Source organism: Psammomys obesus, unplaced genomic scaffold (assembly GCF_907164565.1).
Source record: "Psammomys obesus unplaced genomic scaffold, mPsaObe1.curated_primary_1811, whole genome shotgun sequence".
NCBI lineage: Eukaryota > Metazoa > Chordata > Mammalia > Rodentia > Muridae > Psammomys > Psammomys obesus.
Window position 1 is genome coordinate 2,714,882 of NW_026596069.1, and position 12,915 is coordinate 2,727,796.

Below are 12,915 nucleotides of genomic sequence, written 5' to 3' on the forward strand. Positions count from 1 at the left end.
GTAACCATCCTTCCTTTAACTAAATAAGTCTTTTAAAAGTAACCCCTGGGGTCTCGCTCGCTGGTGCGGGTGGAAGAGGACACTCAGAGGCCCGGCAGCCATGTGGCCCGCCCACAGCAGGAGCCACTGCAGTGTGGAGGTGTGTGGTGGACAGGTGGGAGGGAAAGAGAAGCAAACAGTGTGAGCGTTATGAAGAGGTGGAACTGGAGATGAGAAGGTGGAGAGGAAGAGCCTGATGTGAGTAGCCAGCCCCACCACCTGGGGCCATAATGAAATACCAGCCCATGCTGCCACTGAGGGCCATGTCTGGGTCCATGCCATGCAGCAGCAGGGGTCTGTGTTGCTGTCCATGGCTCATATCATCACTGAAGACCATGCGGATGTTCCTGGTCTGGGCTGCATCTGGGACCATGTTGTTGTCCAAGGCGTGTGCAGAGCTGGCCCTGCCCCTCACTGGCTGCAGCACTCTGGAGAGCCCCTGCCCTCCCCACCTCCCAGTCTTGACAAGGCAGCACAGTAGAGCCAGTTCTGGTGGCGTGGGTAACAGATGATCTGGCCCCACGGGCAGGAGAGCAGGAGAGCTGCCCCTGCCCCTGCCCCTTGCCGCCTGCAGCATTGGGTGAGCTTGCCGGGGCAGTGCTGGAGAGCTCACCCTGATGGTGCAGGTTCGAGAGAGCTGACGGCCTGACCAACTCAGCCACCCCCCAGCCTACACCCCAACATCTACCTCATCTGTGAACTGCTTGAGCATGTGAGAAGATTGGTCCTAGAGATCCAAAGCTGCAGGATCTCCGTGATACAGGGCAACAACAGGGCATCCAAAAGGAGTCCTGGTGAGAATCCAGTATTGATGCTGTAGCCGAAGCTTGAAGCCTCCAACCAGACCAATGACTTTATTGCAATGAACATTTGCAAGTAAAGATGTATGGACAAAAGGGTATATATACTGTGGGACATACTGTGACACACTACAGCTTCCACGATGAGATGTTTTTTGTGATTTGTTTTGTGGGTTTTTTATTTTTATTTTTTTAATTTCCTTTGAGGGGGAGGTTGCAAGGGGAGGTTGACGGGATGAGAATATGAGTGGGATTAGGGTGCATTCTTTGTGATTCTCACAAAGAGTCAATAAAAAGGTTTTGTTGTTGTTGTTTTACAGTAACCCTTGTGTATAAAGAGACGGCTCAGTGGTTAATTGCACTGGCTGTACTTCTGGAGGACGTGGGTTCAATTCCCAGCACCTACATCAGTCATCTCACAACTGATGTCCTCCAGGGGCTCTGACACCACCTTCCGGTCTATATGGGCACCGAACACACATGGTGCATGTACATACATGTAATAAAATAAATTTTAAGGTAGTCCTTACATACAGTTATATGTATACATCTACTTACATAGAGCAGTAAGGAGCCTAGTGCTGTCCACCAAAGCAGGTGGAGTGGCTCCTCTCCCTGGGTTTGAGAGAAGGCGGCCAGGGAAGATTTTCTATCCGTTACTCCCAGTTGTAGGGTCCCGTTGGACTTTTGGGGTATCCAGAGCCTTGAGGAATTTGGAGACCAGCTCTTTCTTCCCCTCACACAATTTGTGTCCTCAAATCACAGGAAAAACAATTGGTGTCTGGGTCCATGAGATACTTTTGATTCCATCCAGCCATTCAGAGATAAGGCCTGTCTTCGGGCCCTGAAGGTCCAGGGACGGGATGCTTCAGTGGACTGTCCAACACTGGTGTGATTACAGGTCTCCAGAGTCAAACTCACGAGTCTCTGGGAGTGAAGGCCCCATGTCTTGTTTTCGAAGCTGGCATCCTGAGCTGCAGAGAAGAATGTCTTCAGCTGCCTCTGACTCAGTGTGTGTGCATCTGTGTAGCTCTGGCGGAGGGCTGGGAAAGGGGTGCCCTTGTGCCAATCTACCTCACGTCCCCAATTGATGGTGCCAGTAAGAATGGAAGCCGACTACCCAGGCTGGGCACTGGGAAGAGGAAGGGCTGGGGAAGAGGAAGTGCAAGGAGATGAACTCTGAAAGGTTCTTTTGTTCACTGACGTATTTTCCCAGCAGCTTTCCTGGCCACTCCCATCAGTTTAATCTTCCCTGTAGCGTGTTAGCAGACACCTTGTTTGATCTTGCAGTTGACACGGAGCAAATCGATGTTGAAACGTTAGTACAGTCTATAGGGAGGAGGGAGATGCTCTTAAACTGCTGTCGTGGGACTTTGAAGGCAGAAACTCCTGAGAGCAGCAGGGACCCCTTTGTCTGGATGAGCTGACATCAGGAATTTGAACTTTAAATAATCGGCCATCGGATGCAGAAGCACTTCTAGTTTCCGGCACATGTGTTTTAAAACTTGCTTTTGTTTTATAGTTTTGTAAGGCTGTGTTCTGCCAGGTGAAAATCTTCCATGGTGATAGGGAACAGAATTTTCTTCTGGACCATTGTGTGTGTGTGTGTGTGTGTGTGTGTGTGTTTGACTGTACTCTCTGGAAATAGAAAAGGGATCTTTCATTTTACTAATTTATTCTCCTTTGGCATTTTATCCTATAATACTCAGGGAAAAGCTGATGCAGCTAAGGGAAAGTGACTTTGTACTGTCAGGGTGGGGAAAAAACTGAACCAATTCCAGCGGCTAGCTCAGTTTCTTTGTGAATACAGTATTTCCTCAGATAGGTTGTGCCGGGGTAGGTGGTTGATTGACTAAAACCCTCGGATTTTTTGTGTTGGGAGCAGCCATGATGTTTCCTGATTTTTTTTTTTTTTTTGTCTTTAAATATTAGTATATAGTTGGTTTTTTAATCAAAGGTGAGGGAAAGGGACAAAACAGGATTAAGTAAAATAAAATTAAACATAAAGGTTTACAAACTGGGGGTGGGGCATTCTGGAGAGAAGACTCAGCAATTGAAGAAGTCTGCAGAGGACACAGGTTTCGCGCTGTGCCGTCACACGGTGGCTCACAGCCGTCCAAGACTCCGGTTCCCGGGGATGCGATTCCCTCTTTTGGCTTCTGCAGGCAGCAGCGTGCACATGTGCGCATATCCACATTCAGCCAAACCAGTCATTTATTGAACATAAAAATAAATATTTTTTAAGTTTACAAATTGATATTTGAAGGCATTTAAAAGACATTATTAGTATGGCACAAGAGTCTTTTGTTCAGACGCTCAACGTCCTTTTGTTTTCCTATACATGTTTTCCCCACTTGCCAAACAAGGCTTGTTGTTTTTTTTTTTTTTTTTTTTCATTTAAATGTTATGTGCCCACCCATTCCACCTCTAAATGGATAGTAACGACACTGAGTAGCATCAGGGAGTTGACTGTGGTTTGACAAGTGTCAAGTTATGAATTGTGTACAGTCCTATGGTAGTAAAAATAAATGTGTTTTCGTCGTTGGAAATGCATGTGTGCGCATTATCAGATCTTGACATCACAGCGGCGGAAGAATTGTCCCCAAATCAAGCAGCTAACTAGATCTCGGCAAGTTGATTCTGCACGGACAGCAGCTGCCTCTGAACGGAAGGAGGAGGTCACGTGACAGCCCCTGTTACCGCTAAGACCTGCTGAGACAGAGCTGAGTGAAGGTGGAGGCCAGAGCTGTGTGCCCAGCGTCCCCAGGCTTGCTCCGACTCTCATCTCTCAGACTCACTAATCTTAGTCTAACAACCAATTGTTTGGCGGGCGGGGGAGGGGAGGCACGGAAGTCAAGTTACTTAATCACTTTCGTGTAGTTCCCTCTAACCATTTTCTCCTCAAATTTAATAACGAGGTGGACAAGTCAGTCCCTCTCTCTCTCTCTCTCTCTCTCTCTCTCTCTCTCTCTCTCTCTCCCCTCCCCTGCCCCCGGTGGCCTTTACTTGATATTGACTCACACTGTTTGTAGGTGGTGGACAGAAAGCAGTGGCCGGCGTGTTGGCTCGGGGGAGATTTACATCTCTGTGGCTGGGCTGGTGCTCGTCCAAGCTGGTCGCCTGGGGAGCTCGTGTCTTTTAGACTGATTTAGGTTATTTTACATGTACAGAGTGTTTTACCTGCTTGTGTGCCTGTGTATCACATGCATGCCTGGTGCCCACAGAGGTCAAAAGACGACATTAGATGCCGTGGAACTGGAGTTACAGGTGGTTGTGAGCCACTGTGTGGGTGCTGGGAACCAAACCTAGGTCCTGCAAGAGCAGGGAGTGCTCTTAACCACCGAGCTGTCTCTCGGGCCCCAAGGGCTCGTGTTGGTATCTTTAGATGTCGGTGTCTTCTTTCCCCAGCTATTTTGAGGGTTACACGAGTAAACACACACAGACCTCGCAGAGCGGTACCCGACACACAACTTGTGCGCAGTAAACATCAGTGCCGGTCACTTTTCCCAGTTATCTCTGTAACTCAACCGCTTAGCACGTAGTGATGAGGATGCACTAGATTCGCCGTACCTGGGAAGATGCCCTCAAAGGACAGCCCCGGGGAAGTGCTCCTGCCTGCCACGGGTTGGCTGGCTGCCCGTTCCCATCCGAATTGTCTCCTCTTCGTGAGGTGCTCTTGGGAGAAAGCCACCACCACGGCCACACAGGGGCTTCCTGTCCTCTGCAGGTCTCTGGCCTGAGGGGAGGACCTAAGAGGAATCCCTGCAAAGTGTCTGCTCTGGGCTCCCTCTGCTGGCTCTTCTAGCCTGTATGCAAATCAGTGGCGGAAAAATCTTGAAAATTCATCTTTCGGTTTTGAGGCTTCTTTTCTAAAAGACACATCTGAAACTTTTTTTTTGCATATGAATGCCCATAGCACGTGTATCTTTTTCTTCTTGCTGTTTGCGTCTTGAGTGGGGATGTCCTCACAGGTTTCAGTTGTGGGGAGTTTCACTGTGCTTTCAAGTGGGGCCAGTCATGACGGGCTGAAAGACGTTACAGCACTGTTCTCAAAAAACCGGTAATATTTTAGGTTTCAGTGTGGTATTGAATATCTTAGAATCTTATTTTCAGAGTTGAAGTTTTAAAGAAAGTCCACGATATGAGGACTTACTAATTGATATTCATCAAAGGTTATAGCTTAAGACTCCTGGGGTAGTATTGTGTCTGATAGTTAATACCTCAGTTTCACTGAGTGGCTGATCATCTGTTTGGAGTCATTGCCTATCACTAAAATGGGCCACAGATGACCCGACGTTGCATTTTCTGTCTTCCCTTTTGCGCAGGAGTGTGTCTGTTTGTTAGAAAGTGGGCACGTTTTGTGGAAGCCAGAACCACAGGTTGGGTATTGTGTCTTGGTGGTGATGTACCTGGTTTTTGACATTGGTCTCTCCGTGGGACTTGGGGCTCATCAACAGGCCACGCTGGCTGGCCGGGGAGCCTCCAGGACCTGCTTGACTCCACCACTCCAGTACTGGGATCACAAGTATCTGCCACAATTGTTTGGCTTTTTGACCTCAGTTCTGGGAACCCAGCTCTGGTCCCTGTGCTTGCGTGGCCCCTACTTGACTGGCTGAGCCATCACCCCAGCCCTATAATTGCATTTACACATAATTATTATATGTCTTTGTGTTTTACTTCTCACTTTCTCCTTTCCTTCTGCCTTTCATCTTGCCATTTATTTATCTGTTTGTTTATTTGTTGTTATTAGGCTCAAACAACATAAGTCGGATAACTGCAAACATGGAAAATGGGGAGAATGAAGGAACAACTAAAATTATTGCACCTTCCCCAGTGAAAAGGTGAGTGTGTGCAGTTATGTGCCATCATAAACATTCTTCCCCTTGTTAGCAAGGTTAAGAATCTTGTCACTTTGGTAATTGATTAGTACTTTTAACCTAGGGACTCCAGTAGATAGTGTCTGAGCCAAAGAATGTGTTATCATGTCAGCAAAATGCAAACACCGGGACCTGTTCTCCGTGGAAGACGTCACAGAATGTATATGGTCTGCAACTCAGCAGCACACTGAAAATTCCATGTGGTTCTTAAAGCCATGATACAGCCGACTAACTCAAAGGGACTGGCAAAGTAAAGGGACGATACTCTTGCTTTAATGTACTCTGTTCCTAACAATGTTTCACTGAACTGTGGCCCTGAGAGGAGGTTCGCAGCCTTAGAGGTGCCAGCGCCTCAGCATTCGGAGATTTCGTATATATGGATTCTGTCATGGTCCCCAGCATCAGTTTTCCTAGTAGCAGCATTCCCACTGGAAAAACCTCCTCTTAAAATGTTATAGGAATTGGTTCCTGAAAGATCAGCTTTGTTCTCTGATAAGAGAGTTCTGGAGTAATTTTTTCCTGTCTCCAGTTATGTCCACGGAGCAGCCCTGTCAAGGCACAATGAGCAGCTTTCATGAACTCACTCTGACTATGGCGGCCTCCCCACTTGCATCATGGAGAAGGCCCAGCAGTCAGAGCTGTGTGACCTGCTGAGAGGCCTTAGCTCATCCTCTAAGCCATCTTTTGTTAGTTAATAATGGCGCCTTCATTCAACAGGTCTGTGGTGACTTTGAGAAATAAAGCATAATTCCCTAGTAAGAAAATTAGAGATGGCGGCGGCGGGGGGTGGAGGGGTGGGAGGGGAGCATTCCAGAGCTGTGATGTTTCACCTACACTTTTTGGCCTGTTTTCCTTAGTTCTGGGGCGTTCTCCTTACAGATCAACCTTTAGAAGTGACATGTTCTTTACCTTTGAATGTGTCTTCTTTAACTGTGTTTTCCTAGTTGCTCTCTCAGTCCTGGGTGGAGGCACCTGTATGTACAGGGCACACTCATGATATAGACAGCACAAGCAGAGTGATTTTCTCAGAAGGAACTCGGTCCCCTTTGAAACTCACTGCTGCCAATAATCCTGAAACCAGAAGGGTGGCCACTTCCCAGCCAGGTTGCAGATGAGAAGAAGCTTACAGAAGAAAGCTGGGATTTCATTATTCCTCAACGATCATCTACTTGAGATTGCCCTTTCATTTCTCTGTCTTTCCCTGTCTTCCTTCTTGCCTCCTCACTTTCCCCTTCTGACTTAGTAAACGTATACACTTCATAGCACTGTACTGAGTCTTCACTGTATTTCCATTTATTTATTTATTTATTTATTTTTGCTTTTTCTCATTTCAAAAGGGAAGCATTTACTTTGGAAATTTGATCTTTGAAGTCTCAGTTTTAAATCATTAGACAGTATATTGAACCTGTGGAAAACATACCCGCTCTCTACTAGCCCTTTGGTATGTGTGCCCTTGTTGGATGTACCTTCTACAGGTACATGGATATAATGTCCCAACAGAAGCTTGTTTCCTTTGTTTTTGTGACACCCTTGTCACTCCGCCCTTCTTGGTTGCCATTGCTAAGAATTCTGCTACAGCCATGTTCTGTAACAGCTACCCAGATCCTTCTGGGGGCCAGGATTAAAGGTGGATTAACAGCTATGCAGCTCTTTTTCTCTGCAAGCTAAGACTCCAGAGGAAGTGAGCAGTGACCCCCAGGCCCTTCTGCTGGTCTCTTCTGTTTCCCTAGGTGATTCTAAAACAGTTTGTTGGGCTTGAGTAACAACTCGGTTATATTTACATTCTCGGGGCAGAAAGATGATAGGAGAAGGAAATGGCATTCAAAAGTCATTCTGATCCGGAAGGATGGAGCCAAGATATCCGGAAGCTGGACAGAGGTCAGATAGGTTAGGCTGTTCCTTGTCCAGAGTTAACTTTTCAGTGCTTCAGAGCCAAACCTGGAGCCAGGGTGCCTGGCCACTGCTGTAAAGAATGCCAGCCTCGTGTGAGTGGATGTCCCTGTGTCCTAGTTACTTCTCTTGTTGTGACAAAACACCACAACCAAGGTATCCTATGAAAGAAAGCATTTAATCTGGGACTCACAAGAAAACAGTGAGTTTGTGGCTTATAGTTCCAGAGGATTAGAGTCAGCGACTATCATCGTGGTGGAAAGCCAGCAGCAGGCCAGCAGGCCTGGCCGTGGAGCAGTAGCTAAGAGGTTGCTTCTCGTCCAGGAGCAGGAGGCAGAGAGTACTGACTGGGAACAGCATGGGCTTTTGAAACCTCCGTGCACCAGTAACACACCTTCTCCAAACAGGTCACACCTAATTCTCCCCAAACAGTTCTACCAACTGGGAACTAAGTATTGAAACCCATGAGCCTATGTGGGCCTGTCTGATTCAAACTACTGCACCCGGGCTCTCTTCCTTTTCGGCTTTCTTCCTTTCTCTACTCGGTGGAGGTTATTGCTTCTTTTCCTGAGGACCCTTTCCTTCCTCCTCTCCCCTTTCTCCTCCACCCCCTCACTGGGCAAGTCTTCTCTCCTGGGGCAGTTGGTTAGCCCCGTTAGCAGTCATGCCATTATTATACCTGCGGAGCACATGTTGCCTGGCAGGTCAGGATTACAGAGCACAAAACACTCCTGAGGAGATCCCCGGCCGGCCTTCCTCCTCAGGGGCCTGCACAGCGACTCTGAGCACCATGAAAGCTGGCAGCATGGATAAAGGTTTCAAACCAGTCCTAGCTTGATTTCTGTATGCTGTGCAATTGGATAGTGCTGTTTTCTCCGGCAGTGGGGTCTTTTTGTCTAGTTATGGTAGACAACTAAGAGCAGTGTTGTTTTGGGTGCCTCTGATCAAAATTCATAGGAAGGTCTCCTACACCTAATGCTGAGATCTTTACCTTATAACCCATGGCTTCTGGGGAAAGTACCGTCATTTACACAGAATACTCCATTTAAATTCCCTTTAAAAATGTACATATTTATGTACAATTCAAATGTGTTTATATATAACATAATATACAGGTACTACCTTTGTAGACCAGCCTTGCCCCAAGTTCAGAGATCCATTTGACTCTCTCCTCCTTCCAAGTGCTGGGATTAAATGCATTTGCCGCTGTACCCCAACTTAAATTATATTTTTAAGTTAACTTACTAAGTAGTAGTTTTGCATGAGGCTTTTCCACACATCTTTAGTTTTGGCTCACTCAGATGAGTGTCCCAACAGAAGTTGGTTTCTTTTGTTTTTGCAACACTCTTGTCACTTTCCCCTTTCTTGGTTGCTATTACTAAGAATTCTGCTACAGCCATATTCTGTAACAACCACCCAGATCCCTCTAAGGCCAGGGTTAAAGGTGTATTAACAGCTACGAATCTCTTTTTCTCTGCAAGCTAAGATTCCAGAGGACGTGAGCAGCGACCCCCAGGCCCTTCTGCTGGTCTCTTCTGTTTCCCTAGGCGTTTCTAAAACAAGAGTCTAAAGACTCTTCCCCACGAGGGTAGAGTCTTTAGAAAGAAGTTTCTTAACAATTGCTCAGCTTGGCTTCGCTCCACAGAAAGCAGGGAGGACATGTGAAAGCGCTTACTGGAGAAATGCGTTTATTAATCAGCCATCTTGGGTTCTTTTTTTGGAATGAGTCACAGCCATAAGCAAGGAAATACATGTATATATGCATCATAATGTGCTTTCTTCTGAAGAAACTATTTTTTTTCTATTCTTTATTATTAAAGTTTTAAGAAAGCAAAGAATGAAAACAGCCCTGACACCCAAAGAAGCAAATCTCATGCACCCTGGGAAGACAATGGACCCCAGAGGTACGGAGTCTGACTCACTGTCTCTGGAGAGAAAGGCAGCAAAGGACCTGTCACAGTTACCCAGTCGAGGAAGCTAACTGCCCTCTGGCTTCCAGAAATGCAGAAGCGGGAGTCACTAGCAGGTTTCCTAACGTGAAACCTTTCAGAACGACAGAAAGGAAAGCCAGTGTGTATAAAGAAATCACCTACAAGGCTCCTGTGATGGTTTAGAGCAGGGGTTTTCTACCTGTGGGTTGCTACAGCTCCTTTGGGGTCACTTATCAGACATCCTGCAGATCAGATATTTACATTACAATTCATAACAGTAGCAAAAGTGCAGTTATGAAGTAGCAATGGATCATTTTATGGTTGGGGGTCATCACAACATGAGGAACTGTATTAAAGGGTCACAGCATTAGGAAGGTTGAGAACCTTCCTGTTCTAGACTAAGGATATATTTCTGGGGAAAAAAAAATATCCAAAATGGCATTAATGCTAATACTCCACACTCGACTTGTGAAAACTCCCAAAGCTGATACATGAATTATTTCTCTCACTCCAGTGGACTCTACAACTCTTCCAGTGACCGCACCAAGTCTCCAAAGTTTCCCTGTACCCGGCAGCGTAACCTCTCGTGCGGCAGTGACAATGACTCCACGCAGCCAATGAGGCGAAGGTGAGCTGAGGGCTTTGCCATTTGTGTGGAGATTCCTCCTTGAGGAACCTCTGGATATGATATTTCTGTGTCTAAGATAGGCTCAGGCTTATAAATGGAACCCATCATCTTCTTCAAATCTAATCCTCCCTCACATCCCTCCGATAAGAAGGTGGCCGCCTCATTTCAGTTCTCAGGTAATGAACCGTGAACTTAGCTGTAATCCCTTGCTCTCTCATCTGACGTTCGGTGCTTCAGTGAATCTATCAGTTTTAGATGATTCCTTGGCTCTTCAGGGCTATCATCATCCCGTGTCCCCGGTAGCCCTTGTATGGATCATTGTAGCAGCCTGGATAAATGGATTTCAGGTCTTCTGCAAAAGCAGTGCATGCCCTTGCCAGCTGCACCATCTCTCCAGCCCCATTTCCTTCCTCCTTGTAACTGTTTATGGGAGGTTCTATTAAAACTGAGACTTTGGTTGGGAGAGGTGGCTCAGTGGTTAAGAACACTGGTGCTCTTTCGGGACCCAGCTCTGATTCCTAATACCCAAGCAGTGGTCTGTAACTCCAGTTCCAGGGGACTCAACGCATTCTTCTGGCCCTTGAGGGCACCAGGCTCATGCATGGTATGCAGGCATGCATGTAGGCAAAACACTCATATACGTAAAAATTTTAAAAATAAAACAAAACACTGAGCCACTAAAAGGAGTAACTTGAGTCACAAAGCTCTTCAGTGGGGAAGATGGGATTCCTGTCTACGTGGCCTGGTGGTCTGACTTCAGTGCCTGCATTTTTTTTTTTTTTTAGCCCTAGTATAAGTGCTTAAAGGTAAAAGAAAGTAGAGGAAGTTGTGGGGAGAAAGCGATGTGTTGGAGATGGTTAGAGATAATAAAGGTCAAAGCTTAATGAAGGTGTAGGTGGATGAGGTTATCATAGAAGAGATAAGGAATTCAAGGCCAGGATGCTGAAAGTGCATCCCAGTAAAAGCCAGAATCAGCTGAAAATTGGCTTAGAGGATTACAGGCCTTGAAGCCACCGGCTAACCCCGTTGTTGGATGAATGTAGCTTAGCCAGTGTGGCATAGACCACAGGCTCGCCCTAGATGACTGGGTTCTTGGAGCCGGCTGGTGGAGTGCTGTGTCTCTGGGACCTGCCACAGGGCTGGACGTGTACACATGACATAGATGTGGAGCAAGTAAACCAAGATAGCAGGCATCTATCTTGGTTGATGTGAAACCGTGTGCTTCCTCAGCTGTACAGAATGCTGCTTTCTGAAATTTCTTCTTTTGTCTTCCTCAGGAAAACTCACAACAGTGGCGAGGACTCAGATCTAAAGCAAAGGAGGAGGTAAGAAAGCAAAGGGATAAGTCAAAGAGGGGGAGGATGCTCGCAGTTGAGACAGGAGCGGAGACGTTTTCCTCTCTGCCGTGGCTGCCTTATGACTGTATCTCCAGTCTTCATGTTTTCACTCCAGTTTCAATCGTGTTTCAGTCTTTCACTCTGTCCTGACCCTTGACATTTTCTTTTTATTTCCCGTTCCCTTTGTGCCTCTGCGGCTGTCTCAAGCTATGCCCTGCCATATTCTAAACCCCTCCACCACTTGGCTTAAAGCAACAACAAGCGCAGTGTGTGTGTCCACGTGGACCGAACAGGCAGAGGTCAGGTGGTAGCTGATGCTGTGTCATCCAAGGGGCTTCTGTCACGTAGCATCCTGAAAGGATGGTTGGAGGCACAGGCTTCTTTAGAGGGTGGCTAGAAGGCAGCAGAAATGAATGGCCTTGTGGGCTAGCCTCGGAACATGCAGGCTGTCCCCAACATCTTATTCTGTTGGTGAAAACTGTCACAAGATCCATCCAAATTCAAAGCGGAGGCAGTAAGGTCTACCTGCCCCTGCGAGGGCTTGGTGGGAAAGATGACACTTAGCATCCCTGTTTTGTCTTCCATGCGTGTTTTAGCTTTGCCACGTTGTTTTGTTAGGCACGATGGGTCTTCGAGTCCTTTCTGAGACCCCTGCATTTCCCTTAGTGTGCTCTCCTCTTCCTCTTGCCTCGCCCTTTCTTTGAGCTTTAGACTTAGCTCAGATGTTTGACCGAGTCCAGAAATACCTCTTACTGGGAAAGGGATAATATGGCCCTTTGTATTTGGATTAGTGAGTTTTTTTCCCTACAAAATTTCTTCTAGAGTATCTGATTAACTTTTCTATAATTTGCCGTATTTTTTTTTTCTTTTGTCTCCAGGTCTCGCTCACGCTGTAACACAAGCAGTGGTAGTGAGTCAGAAAATTCTAACAGAGAACACCGGAAGAAGAGAAACAGGTAACACCCAAACACTGTACGTCCCTGGAACTCTGCCGTCAGGGGCTGTCGCCGGCGGCAGAGGCTCATGTGCTTTCAGTCATGAGCACGCCATCTCGGTGGTCCAAAGGCCGCTGTTCTGCATCACTAATTTAGGAAACCTCTGCCTTGTGAGTTTTGTATCTCTAGGGAAAGATCGTTAAATGACTTGATAGTTAAGTGCACTCTTGTTTTTTAAAAGATACCTCTACAGTTAGGGCCTAATGTATGTTGAATTTACCTCAAATGGGGAAGAGTTTGCCATTTGTATGGAGATTCTCCTTGAAGTGCCTCTGGATTTGATGTTTCTTTGTCTTATCCAGCCCCAAAAGGAGGCTCATCGTCTTAGGGGTTCTGTCAGTCGTCGCTTCTCTGCATCTACATGAGTTTCCAGTCACACGAGGTGTAACAGGCTGGCGTGTTTAGTCTGTCTTTGGAG

At 46.7% G+C, this 12,915-nt stretch overlaps 1 protein-coding gene across 1 annotated transcript in view; it reads left to right on the forward strand.

Annotated features, from left to right (window-relative positions):
• Epb41l4a (erythrocyte membrane protein band 4.1 like 4A) overlaps nucleotides 1–12,915 on the forward strand; it is a 149,449-nt gene that overhangs the window by 123,097 nt on the left and 13,437 nt on the right. The window contains exons 11-15 of the mRNA XM_055625702.1: nucleotides 5,590–5,680; nucleotides 9,427–9,510; nucleotides 10,052–10,165; nucleotides 11,443–11,490; nucleotides 12,381–12,458. Of these exons, the coding sequence (XP_055481677.1) occupies nucleotides 5,590–5,680; nucleotides 9,427–9,510; nucleotides 10,052–10,165; nucleotides 11,443–11,490; nucleotides 12,381–12,458 (415 nt within the window). The remainder of the gene's footprint in view (nucleotides 1–5,589; nucleotides 5,681–9,426; nucleotides 9,511–10,051; nucleotides 10,166–11,442; nucleotides 11,491–12,380; nucleotides 12,459–12,915) is intronic.